We start from the raw sequence: 15,416 nt of genomic DNA, 5'->3' as shown, positions 1-15,416 counted from the left end.
GGGTTAGCCAGGAATGGAGGCAGTCTACCCTCCTTCTCTAGTCTAGTGTGTGTTTTATTTAGGGGATGTTCTTATGAAGGGGGGAGGAATATGTTGTGTATTTGGTTGTCGTGGTTTTGGAATCTTGTGTTGCTACGGCAACTGAGTCAGATTATTAGGGGGTAGCCCAGCCTGTTTGGCTGGCTGCTCCAAGGTTTACAGCTCTGTGTCTCCAGTGATTTCTCCCTAAAACTGTTTTCCCCAAGGATATAACACTTACAGTTGGTATTGCTATGTCTATCTTTTCATATTCTCTGTATGGATAAATATCTTCCTGTTGTATGTTCCATTCTATGCACCCGATGAAGTGGGCTGTAGCCCGCGAAAGCTTGTGCTCAAATTAATTTGCTAGACTCTAAGGTGCCACAATTATCCTGTTCTTTTTGCGGATACAGACTAACATGGCTGCTACTCTGAAACCTGGGTCGTTAAAGTCCGCTTCCCTCCCCACCATCTGCCCTTTTAACTTGTTAATTTCACAGGCTGGTTTGTGTCCTCTGGAATCAACGCAGAATTCTATGAAATTCCATCCCTGTGAGTGTTTCCTTCCCTTCTGGATCTCTGTCAATCAGGAGAGGGGAGCTACAGCCACTCAGTGGTTAAACCTGGCAGTCTGAGCTGTCTGTTAGACCAGGGCAATAGGAAAAACAAATCTCTAGGATTCAGCCACTCTAGCTGCATCTCCCTCTGCTGTCAGTGGCAATGGGGAATGCAAGATGGGGTCTTTCCTCTCTGGAGGACACCGGCTCTGATGAGGACCCAGATCTGAGGGACTGACTGGCTCAGTGGGCAGGGAACGTTACTGCATCTCACCCGAGGCCTGGAATCCACAGGTCCAGGCCTACACTAAGTTGCTCTTTGTAAATCTCCATCTGCAACACCATCCTGAGCTGTGTCCCCTCCTGCTCCTGTGAATGAGGGGGCTGAGGTGTAACCTCAATTGGAGAGCATTTGCCACATTGACCAACAGACCAGCATGGGGATGGAGGGACGTCCCATGGGCTGCAGAGCTGCCAGAGCTCGGATCTATGTAGGCCGGGCTCCAGCTTTGCATGGCCCCAGCTGTGCAGCACTCCAGGCTGTGAGTCATTCCTCACCAAGTAGCCTTATCCCCGGCATCTTGAATGCGAGAAAGAAGGAACCACAGCGCTTGCATGATGACCCTGAGGTTTCTGAGGGTCTCAGTCAGGACCCACATCCGTCCCCCACAGGTCTGTGCATGTTACGTGGACTTTCCGAGGGGTGCGACCTGTCCATTTCCTGCTCCCTGCCTCTGCCTATAAAGGGAGAGGCATCACCCGAGATGGACCTGATTCAGCCCCACCGTGCAGGAGCTAATCTGTGGCAAGCAGACCCAAATGCCAGGCCTCACATGATTCTGAGTGAGACACATCTGGGCCAAGCCGAGCCACGGCCCCTAGCTCTAGGGCTCCCAAGGCAGGCTCCTGGGGTCATGGGATACTAGACTCCAGCTGCCCTGGATCATTGCTGAGACCTCAGCAAACACCTCCCATCACTGTCCAGGGTGCGCCAGGAGCCACTGTGAAGCCGGCTTCCCATCTGGAACCAATTTGCATTAGCTGTGTGCAGGACAGAGGAATTCAGACTGGAGCAGGGCAGAGAAGGGCTGTGAAGGCGCCCAGGGGACTGGAGAGCAGGTCTGACGAGAGGAGAGTGAATGTGCTGGGCTGGATTAGCCTAAGACTCAGGCTGCGATGGGATCTGATTACTCTCTATATCGGTGGTGTGGAGGGTGCAGGGTTTGTGGAACATCAGTCTATCTTCTATGGGGAGAGGGGCCTGCAGAGTTTGGATAGACTCCACCTCAAGAGAAAAGGACTGTAATAAACAGACCGTTAAGGTAATGCGTCTTTTAACCTGTAAATGGTAAGATTCACAGCTACCTAGCCTGACAACCTGACAGAGGAACCAATGGGGGAACAAGATGTTTCAAAAGGAAGGAGGGAAGTTTCCTTTGTTTAGAGTCAGTTTCAGTTTCAGCTGGAGTGGAAAAGATCAAGGAACCAGCCTCTTATCATAGTGAGTATTAAGGAAGTAACTAAATAAGTTTATGTTTATTTTCTTTTTGTAACTTGTCTTGGCATTAGGGGAATAATCAAACTGGGAATTCTTGTGTGTACTAAGTTTTGCCCAGGGGAACATCCTCTGTGTTTTGAATCTGTTGTCTGTGAGATCAACTTGTATGCTGTCTCCCAGATGGTTTTTTTTCCTTTTACCTTTCTTTTCTTTAATTAAAAGCCTTCTTTTTTAAGAACCTGATTGATTTTTCCAAGGAGATTGGATCTGGACTCACCAGGGATTGGTGGGGGGGAAGGAGTAACTCTTCCTTGTGTTAAGATCCAAGGAGTTTGGATCGGTGTTCACCAAGGAATTGGTGGAGGAGTCTCTCAAGGCTACCCAGGGAGAGGAAGGTTTTCCAAATGCCTCAAATATTTGGATGGTGGCAGCATATTGATCTAAGCTGGTAATCAAGCTTAGGAGGTTCACATGCAGGTCCCCACATCTATACTCTAAGGTTCAGAGTGGGAGTGAAACCTATGACAGGGACCAATCTCCATGGGGATGGGACGGCTAGAGAAGTCAAGGGAGGGCTAAACTAATAGGCCAAGGGGAGGGTAAAACGGTGAAGAAATGAGCTCTCAGCAAAAATCAAGAACAAAATTAATCCACGAACCCCAGTTAAATGAAGAGAAGGAATTGCTGACTTGCCTCTGCCCCAGTGCGAGGAGTCTGGGGAACAAACACGAGGAATTGGTATTGCTCCTCCAGGAGCATCAGTTTGGTGTAGCAGGTGTGACTGGACGGTTAAATTCCATGATTACCAGGTAGTCAGGAAGGATCAAGTGGAGAAAAGGGGAGGGGACGTGCACTCAGTGTCAAAAATGTGATGTGTCCTAGGTCCCAGGTTAGCACATTAACCACAAGCCCAGCCTTCCCCTACGGGGTTAAGTCCTGCCTGGGCCTGGCAGAGGCAGCAGCTGCTCTGGATTTCACACCTCGGGTTGATGCTCAGTATCTGAAACACTTTTTTTTTTTTTTTGGTAACTTCATTTTATTCATTGCTGGCAATGGAACAGGGAGTAAACTGCAACAGGCTGCACAGCAGGATGGGGCAGGGAAGGGGGAAAGAGGCGATCAGCACTGGGGATCAGCGCTGGGGATTGATCTGCAATCAGTTCAGTGCAGCCTTCTCTGCGCTCGCTTCCCACTGGCCTCACTGGCGCTGGGAACAGATGTGTTTGGAAGGGGCGGTGGCCAGCCCAATGAACCAACCCATGGGATAGGTCCTGTGAGGCCAGGGTGGGCTGCACTTTTCACAGGCTTTAACAGGTCAGGTACCAATGAAGATCCCCCAGTAAATGGTCACTTGACCAGGTGACATGGCAGAGACCTACAAACCACCGGATCTGCCCCAGGGTTTGGCTTGTGTCCATTACCCCCAGGAAAATAAACCAGCTGTTTCCCTAGCGAAGAAGCAGCCTAACTCCGGATAGGAGCTGGTCTTGAACGAGGTTCCTAACTCCCCTAATCTCACTGCCTTGATCTTCATGGGCTGGGCACTGCATGAGTGGAGTGATGGTGGTGGTGGGGGGTATTCTGGGGAGCAGGGGAGGGCTCAGCTAATCTGCAAAGCAGGCCCTGCATCTGGGCATCACCAAAGGACAGAAGCGATGCAGCTCCAGCTCCCGCAGCTATTCCCAGCTTGGCTCAGGGCAGTAGCCTCCTCATCGTCGCCTGTATCCAGGGGATGAAGGTGGAGACTCTTGTGTACACCCCGGGAGGGGTGGGAGGCCCCCAGGAGACGATGCCATGGGCTCTTTTCCCACACACCAGGGGGCCTCCAGAATCACCCTGTGAAATAAAACAAACCACAGATGGAGAACAGCTCAGGGAGTCATTTCCCCCTGATGCACAGCTCACTGACAGCCCCCTATGTCCACCTGGTCTCTGCTCAGCTCCCCCAAGGCCCAGTTGGTATCAGTCCCCATACCCCTACCCCTGCCCCTAGAGCTGGTCTCTGCCTCCCCTGGAAGAAAACCAGATATTTTCCCATTCATTTGTACAGCATCAAACACAGTGGGGTCTGATTGCTGACCGCCACTCGTAGGCCTGATTGCAAAACCAACAGCCTCATAATAATAACAATTTATCAAAGGTGCTTGAAGACAGGAGGAGATTCACCTCCCAAGAGTCTTTGCCCATCTTTGGATCCCCCACACACATCATGGTGGAGGCGTCATAGAAGCGGTATGGCCCATTAGGCTTCCTCGGACATGCAGCATCCGGCATCACCACCACGTCTACCTCCTGGAGCCTGGCCGAGGATGATTTACGATCTGTGCTAGTGTCGCCCCAGCCGGCGACACTGCACACAGCCCCTGGTTTTACTCTCTTGCCGGCACAGGGCAGGGCGATGGTATCGACCCATCTATTCAGTTTTGCTCTCTTCACCAGCTGAGACACAAGAATGATGAAGATCAATGTGAGGGTCACACTCAAGGACACAGAGACATATCCCAATACCCAGAAATACTCAAACCCATAACTGAGAGGTCACTGGGGATCGGGGGATGGGATAGGGGCGATACCTGCAGCTGTGTGAGGTAACTAGGGGTGGTGAGATGGAATGGGGGTCTTACCTGCAGCAGCATGACATCATTGTTCTTGGTGGTCTTGTTGTAGTGGGGGTGGGGGATCTGATGGCACACGGGGATCTCTTGTTGGCTCTGTTCCTGTTGTCTAACGTTATGGGCTCCCAGAGTGACAGTGATCTCACTGAAAAAGCCAAGAGCAATACATGGGGCATCAGGGGCAGAAGCGTATGTGAGGAGGGGGAGAGGCACATGTGGATCCAACTCATGAACAGTGATATAGGGAGGACAGGGCAGCCGGGGATCTCAGTCTGTGATCTCATACTCAGCTTTCGGCTTCAGGGCTGGGAAATAGCACAGGAGACTTTTCCCCTCTAGGAGGCACTGGCTGCAGCACAAAGACCCTGCCCAGTGGTGTAGGGGTCCCAGCCTGTGTCTCTACCAGCCCCTCGTGTTCTTCTTCTCAGTTCCTTCACGTCCCACAGTCGTCCTGCCCCCTGGGTCTCAGCTTCTCCCCACCCCGGGCTAGATCCAGATGGTGTCTATGCCAGCTCCTCCCAGCCCAGGGCCTTGCAGAGCTGTCCTGGGGCTGTGACTCTCTCCCTGCCCCGATCTGGGCAATGGGCCAGAACCCAGCTGGTGTCAATGGCCGTAGCTCCACTGATTTCCCCAGCGTTGGATCTGGACCATGGTTTGCAGAGGCCCCTAGAGACACACTGACACCCGCTGAACAGATCAGACCCCTGGACTCTGCTCTCCCAGCCTGTCCTGCTAACTGCTCCTTCCCTGCAACCTATGACGGCACCAGAGCTCCCGGCTCCCCCATTGCCCTCTAACCCGGACCTGCCCTGACGTCCCGAGCACAGAGGCACTTACTCTCCCTTGCAGTGAGCGGCTGTCAGCACAAAGTTCTTCGATACCAGGAACCCTCCGCAGATAGACATCTTCCCTTTGTGTTGTATTTCCAGATAGGCCATGTAGGGTCTGGAGTGGGGCGGGGCTTCCTGACCCCCAATGATCTCTCCTGAGGGGAGAACAGGTTCATAGAAAGAGCCACATCATCTCCCTGGGCTGGGCTGGGACTGAGCTCCCCATCCCAAAGGGGAGTCTCCACAACATCATCCCACCCCTGTGAAGCTCTCCTTGGGGGATCCCTGTGCCTGGAACTCTGCCCCCTTCTCAGCTCTCCCCCAGACTGGACACAACATGGGGCCGGAGGGTACATCTAACGCTCTGACCTCGCTGTGTGGAGAACGCACCAGGAGTGGGTCAGTAATTGCACTGCCTGGTGTTAACAGCTTTGGGGGGCGAAGTCACCCCAGATTAAGCCAGGCAGCACCTGGAAGGGCACAGACAGGTCCCTTGTGGATACTTCTTCTCCATCAATCCACAGTCACCAGCCAGGGCTGCTCCCAGACTGACATGCCAAACTTTTTAGGAACATTATTTTTTCTCAGAAAACCTTGTCTCAAACCCATCTGAATTATTGCGGTGAAACTGATTCTTTCCCCCAGTGTCAGGTAATATTTAAGTGAAATTTTAAAAGTACCACTTTGGGTTTTTTCCCATGGAAAACAAAAAATGTTTTGTGATCCCTTCTGAAGAAGTCTCCAGCCAGGTGGATGAGTGTGTTGGAAAATCCCAACTTTAACAAATTGCCGTTATTTGCAAGAGGGTGGCAAATAGAGCGAGATCCAGCCCCTATTATGCCAGGGGCTGCACGGAAACTAACTGAGATCAGGGGCTCCCTTGCTCCAGGCCTTTCACTGACCCAGGCAGCATCCTGACACAAACTGAATTATTCTTCACTTTGTACAGATAGGGAAACTGAGGCCTAGGGAGATTGTTTGTAAACCTGCCTATGGGATTTCGGTGACCATCATCTAACCATAGAAATCCCTGTCCACAGAGATCCTGGGCAGATCTGGGAACTGGTCCCAGATTTCTTGGGTCCCAGCCCAGTGGCCCAGCCCCATGGCCCATCTCCCTATCTGGGACACAGATTGGCAGTGGAATCCCAAAGGAGCCTGTGGAGGCTGGCCCACCCAACTCCTTGTGCTGTTGTGAAAGCCCCAGCAGCACTCAGGAGAGGATACAGGGTTTGACACAGGTGCCTGGCCCCAGCAGAAGCAAGGGGGAGACCCCAAACGCTGTCCACGGCTCCCCATGTGGGGTGAGGGTCATGCTCCCCACAGGCTTTGACCCCCCCCCCCAAGTCACCAGCCTGAGACCCAGGGGGAAGGCGAAAAGCCACGGGAAGCAGGATGAAGAACAAGAACTGCATTGTCAGAGACATCTAGGGATGGACACAGAGCCTCTGCCTGAGCCCCCCTGGGTGTTATAAGGACCAGAGGTGGAAAGGGGAGGGCAGGGCCTGGCAACCACAGGAACGTGAACCCTGCTGCCCAGAAACTCTCACCCCAGGTGGACCAAGGGTGGAGACACTGACTGAAGAAGCCTCCAGCCACAGCTGTGCCCACATCAGGATGGGGGGGTTCCTTCCTGCTCTGGTGGCGGATGTGGTTAACCCTGCTCCCCCCTACTACAGGTGTAAGAAACACACCTGTGCTTCTCTGCACCTAGATACCCAGACCCATAGATTTCAAGGGCAGGAGGGACCATTGTGACCTTCCAACCTGATCCCCTGGTAGACACCCCAGAGCCAGAACCCACTCAGCAACTCCTGCCTCCACCACGGCCCTGGGTCAGTTGTTCCCATGGCTCCACATTTAATGTTTGCATATTAGTCTCAGCCAGACCTTTTCTGACTCCATCTCCTGGCCACTGGGTCTTGTCCTGCTTTGGCCAGAGATGCTGAAGAGATCCTGCTCTCAAAACCCCCGCCCCATAGAGTTTCCTACAGAGGGGGCCAAGTCCCCTCTTCACCTCCAAAACCCTCAGGAGATCACTCTCCTTGAAGCTCTCCCCACCAGCTTGATCTTGTAGCGCTTTTCAATTTGCCAAAGTCCTGCTAAAGGTGTGGACATTAGAGCTGGACAAAATCTCCACTCATGGTCCCACAAGGGGCAAATCCAGAGGTGACCCCACCTCCTTGCTGCTACTGAATATCCCCTGGTTTATGCACCCAAGGATGGTATCTGCCTGCTTAGCTCCAGCATTCCACTGAAATCTCCTGTTTGGATGGGTTCCACCATGCTCCCTTTTGTAGTTCCTGCTCTCCAGGACACAGCTCCCGGCCTGCCAGCATGAATAACATCTCTTCTCCCTCAATGTTTGACCTAGGATTTGGCTGGATTCATGTGCAGGTGTAATTGTGCCAGACTCACCAGGTCACCCAGGTAGCTCTGTAGTTTGGAGACGTCCTCCACCCCATCTATCCTTGTGTTCTCTGCAGACTTTGCCAGCAACAATTTACATGAACTTCCAGATCATTGATACAGATACTGAATAACCTCAAGCCCAGAACAGAGCCTGGAGGCCACCAGCAACACCCCAGTGGATGCTGATTCCCCACTGAGGATCATATTTTGAGGAGAATCAGTTAGCCCATTTTGGAACCATGCTGAGTGTTTAGAGAGCTAATTTCTCAATATGAATGTTGTGTGGTAGTTGGGCAAACTCCCTATGGGAATCCACATACATATCACAATAGCACGGTCACCTAATGAATCAGACTTTTAAGGTTGCTCAGGAATGACAGAATGGTCATTGAACATGATCTGTTCTCCATGAACTCACGTTGACTGCCGTTAACTCTGTTTCCATCCTTTAATATCTGCCTATTGGTAGATCCAATCTCAGCCCTTCCATTATTTGGCTCTGGGTAGCTCTCTTGGAATTGCTATGTCTGATGAATGAGGTGTGCAATCTGCCCATCCAGATATCAATGTCACTTTCGAACAGAGGTGGGCAAACTACGGCCCAGGGGCCACATCTGGCCCTCCAGACATTTTAATCTGTCCCTCGAGCTCCTGTCGAAAAGCGGGGTCTGGGGCTTGTCCCGCCCCGGTACTCCAGTTGGGGAGTGGGATCAGGGTCTTGCCCCACTCTGGACGGCTCCCGGGAGCAGGGTCCTGACCCCACTCCGGACCTAAGCATCGGGGCCGCCAAGGGGCTCCGCATGCTGCTCTCACCCCAAGTGCTGCCCCTGCAGATCCCATTGGCCAGCAACCACAACCAATAGGAGCTGCAGGGGCAATCCTGCACACAGGTTAGCATGCAGATCCTCCTGGCCATGCCTCCACATAGGAGCCGGAGCACGGACATGCCTCTGTTTCTGGGAACTGCTTGAGGTAAGCACCATTCAGAGCCTGCTCCCCCGACCCCCTCCCATGCCCCAAACCCCTTGCCCCAGCCCTGATCCCCCTCCTGCCCTCCAAACCCCTCAGTCCCAGCCCGGAGCACCCTCCTGCACCCCCAACTCCTCATCCCCAGCCTCACTCCAGATCCCGCATCCCCAGCAGGAGCCCTCATGGCCACCTGCACCCCAACCACCAATTTCATGAGCATTCATGGCCCGCCACACAATTTCCATACCCAGATGTGGCCCTTGAGCCAAAAACATTGCCCACCCCAATCTAAAACAATTCTAAAACCTCTCTGAATCAATTCAAAATCAAGATACATGCATGAATACCCTAACAAGTCCATTTAAATTTACTTCAGTTGGTGCTGTGTTTCTAGATCTGCTCATGCCCACATAGCCACCTGTAGATCCCTTCTAGATTGGTTCACATCCCCTGGCTGGATCCGGCGGCACAGAGCTTTCCTGGTTGCCTTTGGGCAATACTTGCTGCTGACCTTCTAATACCCCATCCATCATTTCACCCTACCAGTGCTGGACTGACCTGCTGTTTGGACCCTGCTGGTAGCTACAGGTGGCTGGAACAGTGACAGCAGCACAGATATGTCCAAATGGGGAAAGGCCCCACATTTCATTCTGTACCTTTAGAACCAGCCAGTCCCCTGCCATGAGGCTGTATCGTAGCTGGCACCCCCTACAGGGGAAAGATCCCAAATCCATTCCCCACTCCCCCAAACCAGCCTGTCCCCCATCCAAGGGCTGCTCTTACTCTCACCAATGCTGCCTAGGGAGGCAAAATCCCTTCCCTGGTTTTACAGCCCAGGATATGGTCAGTTTTGCCCCAGCGGTGTGTGGGGAGCTCATGGCGTTGCTTGTTAACTGTAGCCCCCTAGATTCTTTGTGGAGCCCCAGTTCTCCAGGACCAAGGGAGGTGGCCACGTCCCTGGGGCTGGGAGGGCGATCACTGCGTCGGCTGGATTATCACCGCTGGGGTGTGACTGGGCCCAGCTCAGGAAGTGCCTCAGTCTGCTCCCTGCACCTGCCCTGGCTCTGTCAGCATTGACTCCTCTGCCCGGCACTGTGACACCCCCAGGTCTGATGGCAGCTTGAGTTGGGACCCTGGGGTGACTCTGGTTCCTGGTGTCCAACCTGAGCCAGGGAGCATGTCCAGGGCTTTCAGATGACCAGGCTTGCATTGTGCTGGGTGCTGTACAGTGTTTATTAGAAGACCCAGTCATGGCAAAGGATCCCACTGCCACTGCACATGACTTGTTAGGTGTATCACAGTAGCACCTAGGTGGACTCCCAGCTATGGCCCAGGACCCCACCGTGCCAGGTGCTGTACAAACACAAAACACAGAGATGGCCCCGTCCCCAGTTGCTCACAGTCTAAGTATCGGACAAGAGAAAACAAGTAACTACAGACAGGCTGATGGGGAGGAACCCAGGGAACAATGAGATGACACTAACACGTATCGGCAGATGGTGCCATGTTCCAGTCTGAGACGTCTCTTCCCAAAGCATCAGAGTCACGTCCGGTCCCTGAATCCCTGCTGCACTGGGCTCGGTTTGACATGTATTTTCTTTGCAGGGGAGCTGGTGCAAACAGCAATGGTGTTTGTCCCTTGCCTGAATAGCCCTTGATTAGAGTCAGTTGGGTGGGGGGGAGGGAGGGGCGAGGCGACACACAGAGGCTCTTTGGGATCAGGCCTTGAGATCTAGGCTGAGATGCCTGATGGAGGACCTGGCCTGCCTCCTGTTTGTGACCCCTCTGTCCCCAGACAAGTGCAGAGTGGACGAGAAATGACGTACAAGGGAAACTAAGAATACCCTGGTACCAATTTCTCCTCCAGTGGCCTGAAGTGCACTCCTGTTAGCTGGAAGCAGGCCTAGGTGTCAGCGGTGGGATAGCAGAGTCAGTATCAGACACACAATGATTTGCTTTTACACTTGTGATTTTCCTTGTCTTTCTAGCAGATCCAGCATGAATTACTCAAACCCAGAGGGTGAATTCCCCACTGGGCCCAAACCTTGGTTACACCTGCTAGGCACAAGTTAGCTGGGAGTCCGAGGCCCCTTCCCAGGAAGGCACACTGTTTTGAAACTTCGTTTTTATTCATTGCTGGCTAAGCAATGAGCGAAATACACCAGGCCGCATGGCAGGGCAGGGCAGGGTAGGAAAGGTTAAAAGAAGGAGCTCAGAGCTGTCATTTCAACTGAAATCAGTTCAGTGCATAATTTCCTAATTTCCCTTCCCATGAACAAATTCCCGCTCCCCTTGTCGGTGCTGGGAACAGGTGTCTTTGGAACGGGCAGTGGCTACCCCCGGGGGAAATAACGTGGAAAAGGCCCAGTGAGGACAGGGCAGGCTGCAGTTTTAACAGGAGTTAGCAGGTCAGGTAATGACGAGGATCTCCCATAAATGGTCACTCGACCAGCTGACATGTGGGAAGGCTACAAACTGCCAGGTCTGCCCCAGGGTTTGGCTTGTGCCCCGGGGGAAATTAACCAGCTGATTCCCTAGCGAAGACGCAACCTAACGGCCTGGGTTGGGATTGCCAAGGGAGCTGAAGGAGTTGGAATTGAACATGGCTCCTAAGTCTCCCTGGCTTCCTGCCTTGCTGCTCATGGGTTGGGCACTGCCTGACAGCAGCAATGTCTAGAGTGGGAGAAATCAGCCTGGGACACTCAGGCAGTGATCTGAGATTCCTTCATTCCCCTTGTCCCCTGGGTCTCAGCTCCCCTCAGCCAGGGGACCCCTCCCAGTTGGATCCAGACAGGGGCCCATGCCAGCTCCCCCAGCTCAGAGCCCTGCAGAGCTGTCCTGGGGCTGCGAGCCCCTCCATTTCCCATGTCGGCAATGGGGCAGACCCCAGCTGGTGTCACTGGCCCTAATCGCATTGGGAACAATGGGCCAGACCCCAGCTGGTGTCACTGGCCATAGCCACATTGACTCACCCAGTGCTGGATCTGGCCCGTGGTTTGCAGAGGCCCGTAGGGACTCGCTGATGCCCCCTGAGCAGATCATATCCCTGGACTCTGCTCTCCCAGCCTGTCACACTCACTGCTCCTTCCCTGCAACCTATCACAGCGCCAGAGCTCCTGGCTCCCCCATTGCTCGCTAACCCCGACCTGCCCCAACATCCCCAGCACAGAGGCACTTACTCTCCATTGCAATGAGCGGCCATCAGCACGAAGTTCTCCTACACCAGGAACCCTGCCCATCGTATACCCAGATAGGCCATGCAGGGTCTGGAGTGGGGCTGGGCTTTCTGTTGCCCAGTGATTTCAGCTGGGGGCAGGGCCGGCCCCACGCACCAGCAGACGAAGCCCATGCCTGTGGCGGCACATGCTAAGGGGGCGGCATTCCCTCCATTCTTGGGGCAACACAGAAAGGGTTTTGCTTTTTTTTAATTTATTTTTATTTTTTTTTGCTTCTGCAGTTCGGGCAGCAATCCAGTGGCTTTTTTCTTTTTTGTTTGGAGTGGTAAAAAATAATAGAGCTGGCCCTGCCTGGGAGGAGACCAGGTTCCTCTAAAGAGCCCCGTCATCTCCCTGGGCCAGGCTATGACCGAGCTCTCCATCCCAAAGGGGAGTCCCCACAGTCTCAACCCACCTCCAGTGATGCTCTCCCAGGGGGATCCCTGTGCCTGGAACCCTGCCCCATCCTCCACTCTGCCCAGCACTGGACACCCCTTGGGGCCGACAGGTAAATCTAAAGCTCTGTCCTCACTGGGTGGAGAATTAGTGCCAAATGCACCAGGAATGGGTCAGTAATCGCACTGCCTTGAGTTAACAGTGTTGGGGGTCAGTCTCACCCGGAACACCACTGACACGTCCCTTGCTGATGTTTCACATTCTCCACTGACCCCCAGTGACAAGCCAGGGCTGCTCCAAAGCTGCCCCTCCAAACTGTTTTTGTACAAAAAATCAGATTTTCTACACAATGAAAAGTTTCCCAGAAGGCGTCTCCTTGCTCAAACACTTTTACATTTTTCTTGGAAAACTGATTATTTCCCTCCGGTTTTCGGCACTTTTCAGCTGAAACTTTGTAACTTTTTAGTCACTAAAACAATTCTAATTTTGGTCACACTACAGCCTAAGATGGAGTGGCGAGGTATGCGAGGGAAACATCCCGCCCCCCATCTGTTTAGCCCTGCTGCCTTCGCTCTCCTTCAGCCATTACTGCTTTCGTTTCTACAAATGTTCCTCAGATTGCCAGGCTCTATGGTAATGTTATGCACACCTGGCCCGCAAATGTGAACTAAACACTGATCCCTAAAGAAGCATTGGGAGGAGAAACTAGGCCAATTATTTTCTGCTAACCAAATGGAAAGAAATCATAGCCAGTGCTCTGAACCGCTCCTTGGAGCTACATTTAAGATTAATTCCACAGGAATCATATGGAGGAGGCATTGGACCCGTCTTCACCTGTTCAATGCAGGTGCTGCTAAGTCAGCTGTGACGAGCAGGTGCTGACTTCCCCCTCATGCTCATAGACCGGTGGGCTTTGGGCGGAACTGAAGGGGACAGTGGGTTTTTTTTCTCCTATCAAATAATATTAAACATGTACCACCAAAACGGAAATCCCAAAAGCAACCAGCAATCAAAGATTAGAGCTTAGACATCCTAAGCTTGGCTACCATGGAAAGAGCTACAGGCTGTTACAGAGCTTCCCAAGCAGCGTTGTAAGAGGTATGAGATGCTCTCCTGGAAGTATCTGATTATCCTATCAAATGCATGTGCCCACCTCAACCCCCCTCTTCCCTACCCACTTCTATCCACTCCCTGTATCTATCCCTCTCATTTGAATTTCGCTTCTAGCCTTTATCTTACTTTAATAATTTTTCTTTAACTAGCTGGATTTTTATAATGCATATTTTGTTTGTAAATTGTGGACTACATAAGGGATTGATATTCTGACCATTCATACTAGAGATAACAAAATGTTTCAAGCCTAGCTAAGGTGAGGTAGCAAATACTTAATATCTTATGAGGTGTTTATGCATTATAAGAAGTTTATGTATATTTTGCTGCTTGTTTTCTCACTCTCTATGTATCTTTTAAAAATTAATAAAAAGTTACTAGAAAAACAAATTACTGGGGGTGGGGGTTCAACAAAAAGTCAAAATTTCCCAGGGAAAAACTTTTCAGACCAACCCTGAACACGTCTCCTTCCAAGTGGATGAAGTCAAAGCTAGACAATCTGTATAAAGACATCAGGGTGGAGGGGACAGAAGGGGGGAAGAGCTGGTGAAGCCAAAGGACAAGGTAGGCAGAAGAATAAAAAGGGATAAACTGGGCAGGGATAGACGGAGGTGGAAGTGAGAAGGTCTCTAACCATCAGAGGGACGTAGGAATTAGGAATTGCCAGACTGCGTGGTTTGTTTTAACCCTGTGCCAATGCACGGCTTGAGGCACTTGTATGGGTTGAAGGCTGGTTCGCTGAGGTTAACTGGCCCCTGGGAAGCTTCCGACGCTTTTGCCAGGTTTAAATCAATATCAGGGCAGCCACAGGCAGAGCTGAACCAGTTGAACTACAGATGTGATTAATAAAAGCAATATAAGTCTGTGTGCAGCTCACATCTGAATGTTTTAACACATGACTCACGGATATTAGTTTAGGGTCCATATGAACTAGGTTGTTTTGACAGTCTGTCACTGTTATTCGCATATGATGCCACCACTCAGATGAAACCCACGTTGTGCCGGGTGCCACACAGATCCTCCAGGAAAGTCAGTCCCTTCCCTAAAGAGCTTCAATTTAAAATGGCATAATACACAAAGGAAGAAGGAGCTAGAACCCAGGACTCCTGACTGCCTACCCCTCAAGCTCAACTCTAATCACTTGACCCTACTCCCAAGGTGGGGGGTAGAACCCAGGAGTCTTGGCTCCTAGCCCCTAGTTAAAAATACCCTTGTGTCTCTCTCCTGCTCTCAAGCTCTCTGTGTTACTCTCGGGGACTTTATCTGAGCACCAGCTCCACCACCTGACTCCTTCATTCCCACCTCCAAACTCTTCCCTAGCCAGGTCCTGGGAGCCAGCAATCACCTTGGGAGACGCATCTTACTCTGGAGAGGATCCAGAATTTCAAAACAGCCCAGCGAACTCCTGGCTCCACACTCCAGGATCCCTGATCCCCAGACACACACTCACCAGTCCGAGCCCTGGGGGGCAGGAGAAGGGCCACAGGCAGCAGGATCAGGATCAGCATCGTCACCATCTGGGAAAAGTGACAAAGCTCATGCCTCAGCCATGGGGGATTTATAGAGTCAGCAGGAAACCACAGATCACACACTTTCTTCCCTCGTGAGGAGCTCAGATCACGCAGGCGCCCTCAGAAACCTCCTCATTACTCCACTGACACATGGGAGGCCGAAAGAGGGAGCTGGTGGCAGGAGAACAAAACCTCTCTCTGGAGGAAGGAACTCAGGGAAAATCCCTCTGGGACAAGGCATCTCTCACCCCATCCCAGAACATCTGGGAGCAGAGGCTCCTG

At 52.2% G+C, this 15,416-nt stretch overlaps 1 protein-coding gene across 1 annotated transcript; it reads right to left on the bottom strand.

Annotated features, from left to right (window-relative positions):
• Positions 1 to 3,116: 3,116 nt before the first annotated feature.
• LOC116821549 (mast cell protease 1A-like) lies at positions 3,117 to 15,245 on the bottom strand. Its single transcript, XM_032774864.2, has 5 exons — positions 15,074 to 15,245; positions 5,529 to 5,676; positions 4,701 to 4,836; positions 4,243 to 4,515; positions 3,117 to 3,912 (listed from the first exon to the last, which is right to left on the bottom strand). Exons 1-5 carry the CDS (start codon positions 15,138 to 15,140, stop codon positions 3,769 to 3,771), a joined length of 768 nt encoding a protein of 255 aa, XP_032630755.1. The 5' UTR covers positions 15,141 to 15,245; the 3' UTR covers positions 3,117 to 3,768.
• Between the last annotated feature and the right edge of the window lie 171 nt (positions 15,246 to 15,416).

The sequence above is a fragment of the Chelonoidis abingdonii genome, chromosome 14 (assembly GCF_003597395.2).
Source record: "Chelonoidis abingdonii isolate Lonesome George chromosome 14, CheloAbing_2.0, whole genome shotgun sequence".
NCBI classification, from domain to species: Eukaryota; Metazoa; Chordata; order Testudines; family Testudinidae; genus Chelonoidis; species Chelonoidis abingdonii.
This window is presented reverse-complemented; position numbering and strand designations above follow the sequence as displayed.

Excerpts from the sequence above, each read along its gene's own strand:
- LOC116821549 (XM_032774864.2), bottom strand. The coding sequence starts at position 15,140 with ATGGTGACGATGCTGATCCTGATCCTGCTGCCTGTGGCCCTTCTCCTG. Across the intron at positions 4,837-5,528 it reads GCCGCTCACTGCAAGGGAGA|TGAGATCACTGTCACTCTGG; the intron begins GTAAGTGCCTCT and ends TGGCTTTTTCAG. Across the intron at positions 3,913-4,242 it reads TGGGCAAAGACTCTTGGGAG|GGTGATTCTGGAGGCCCCCT; the intron begins GTGAATCTCCTC and ends TTTATTTCACAG.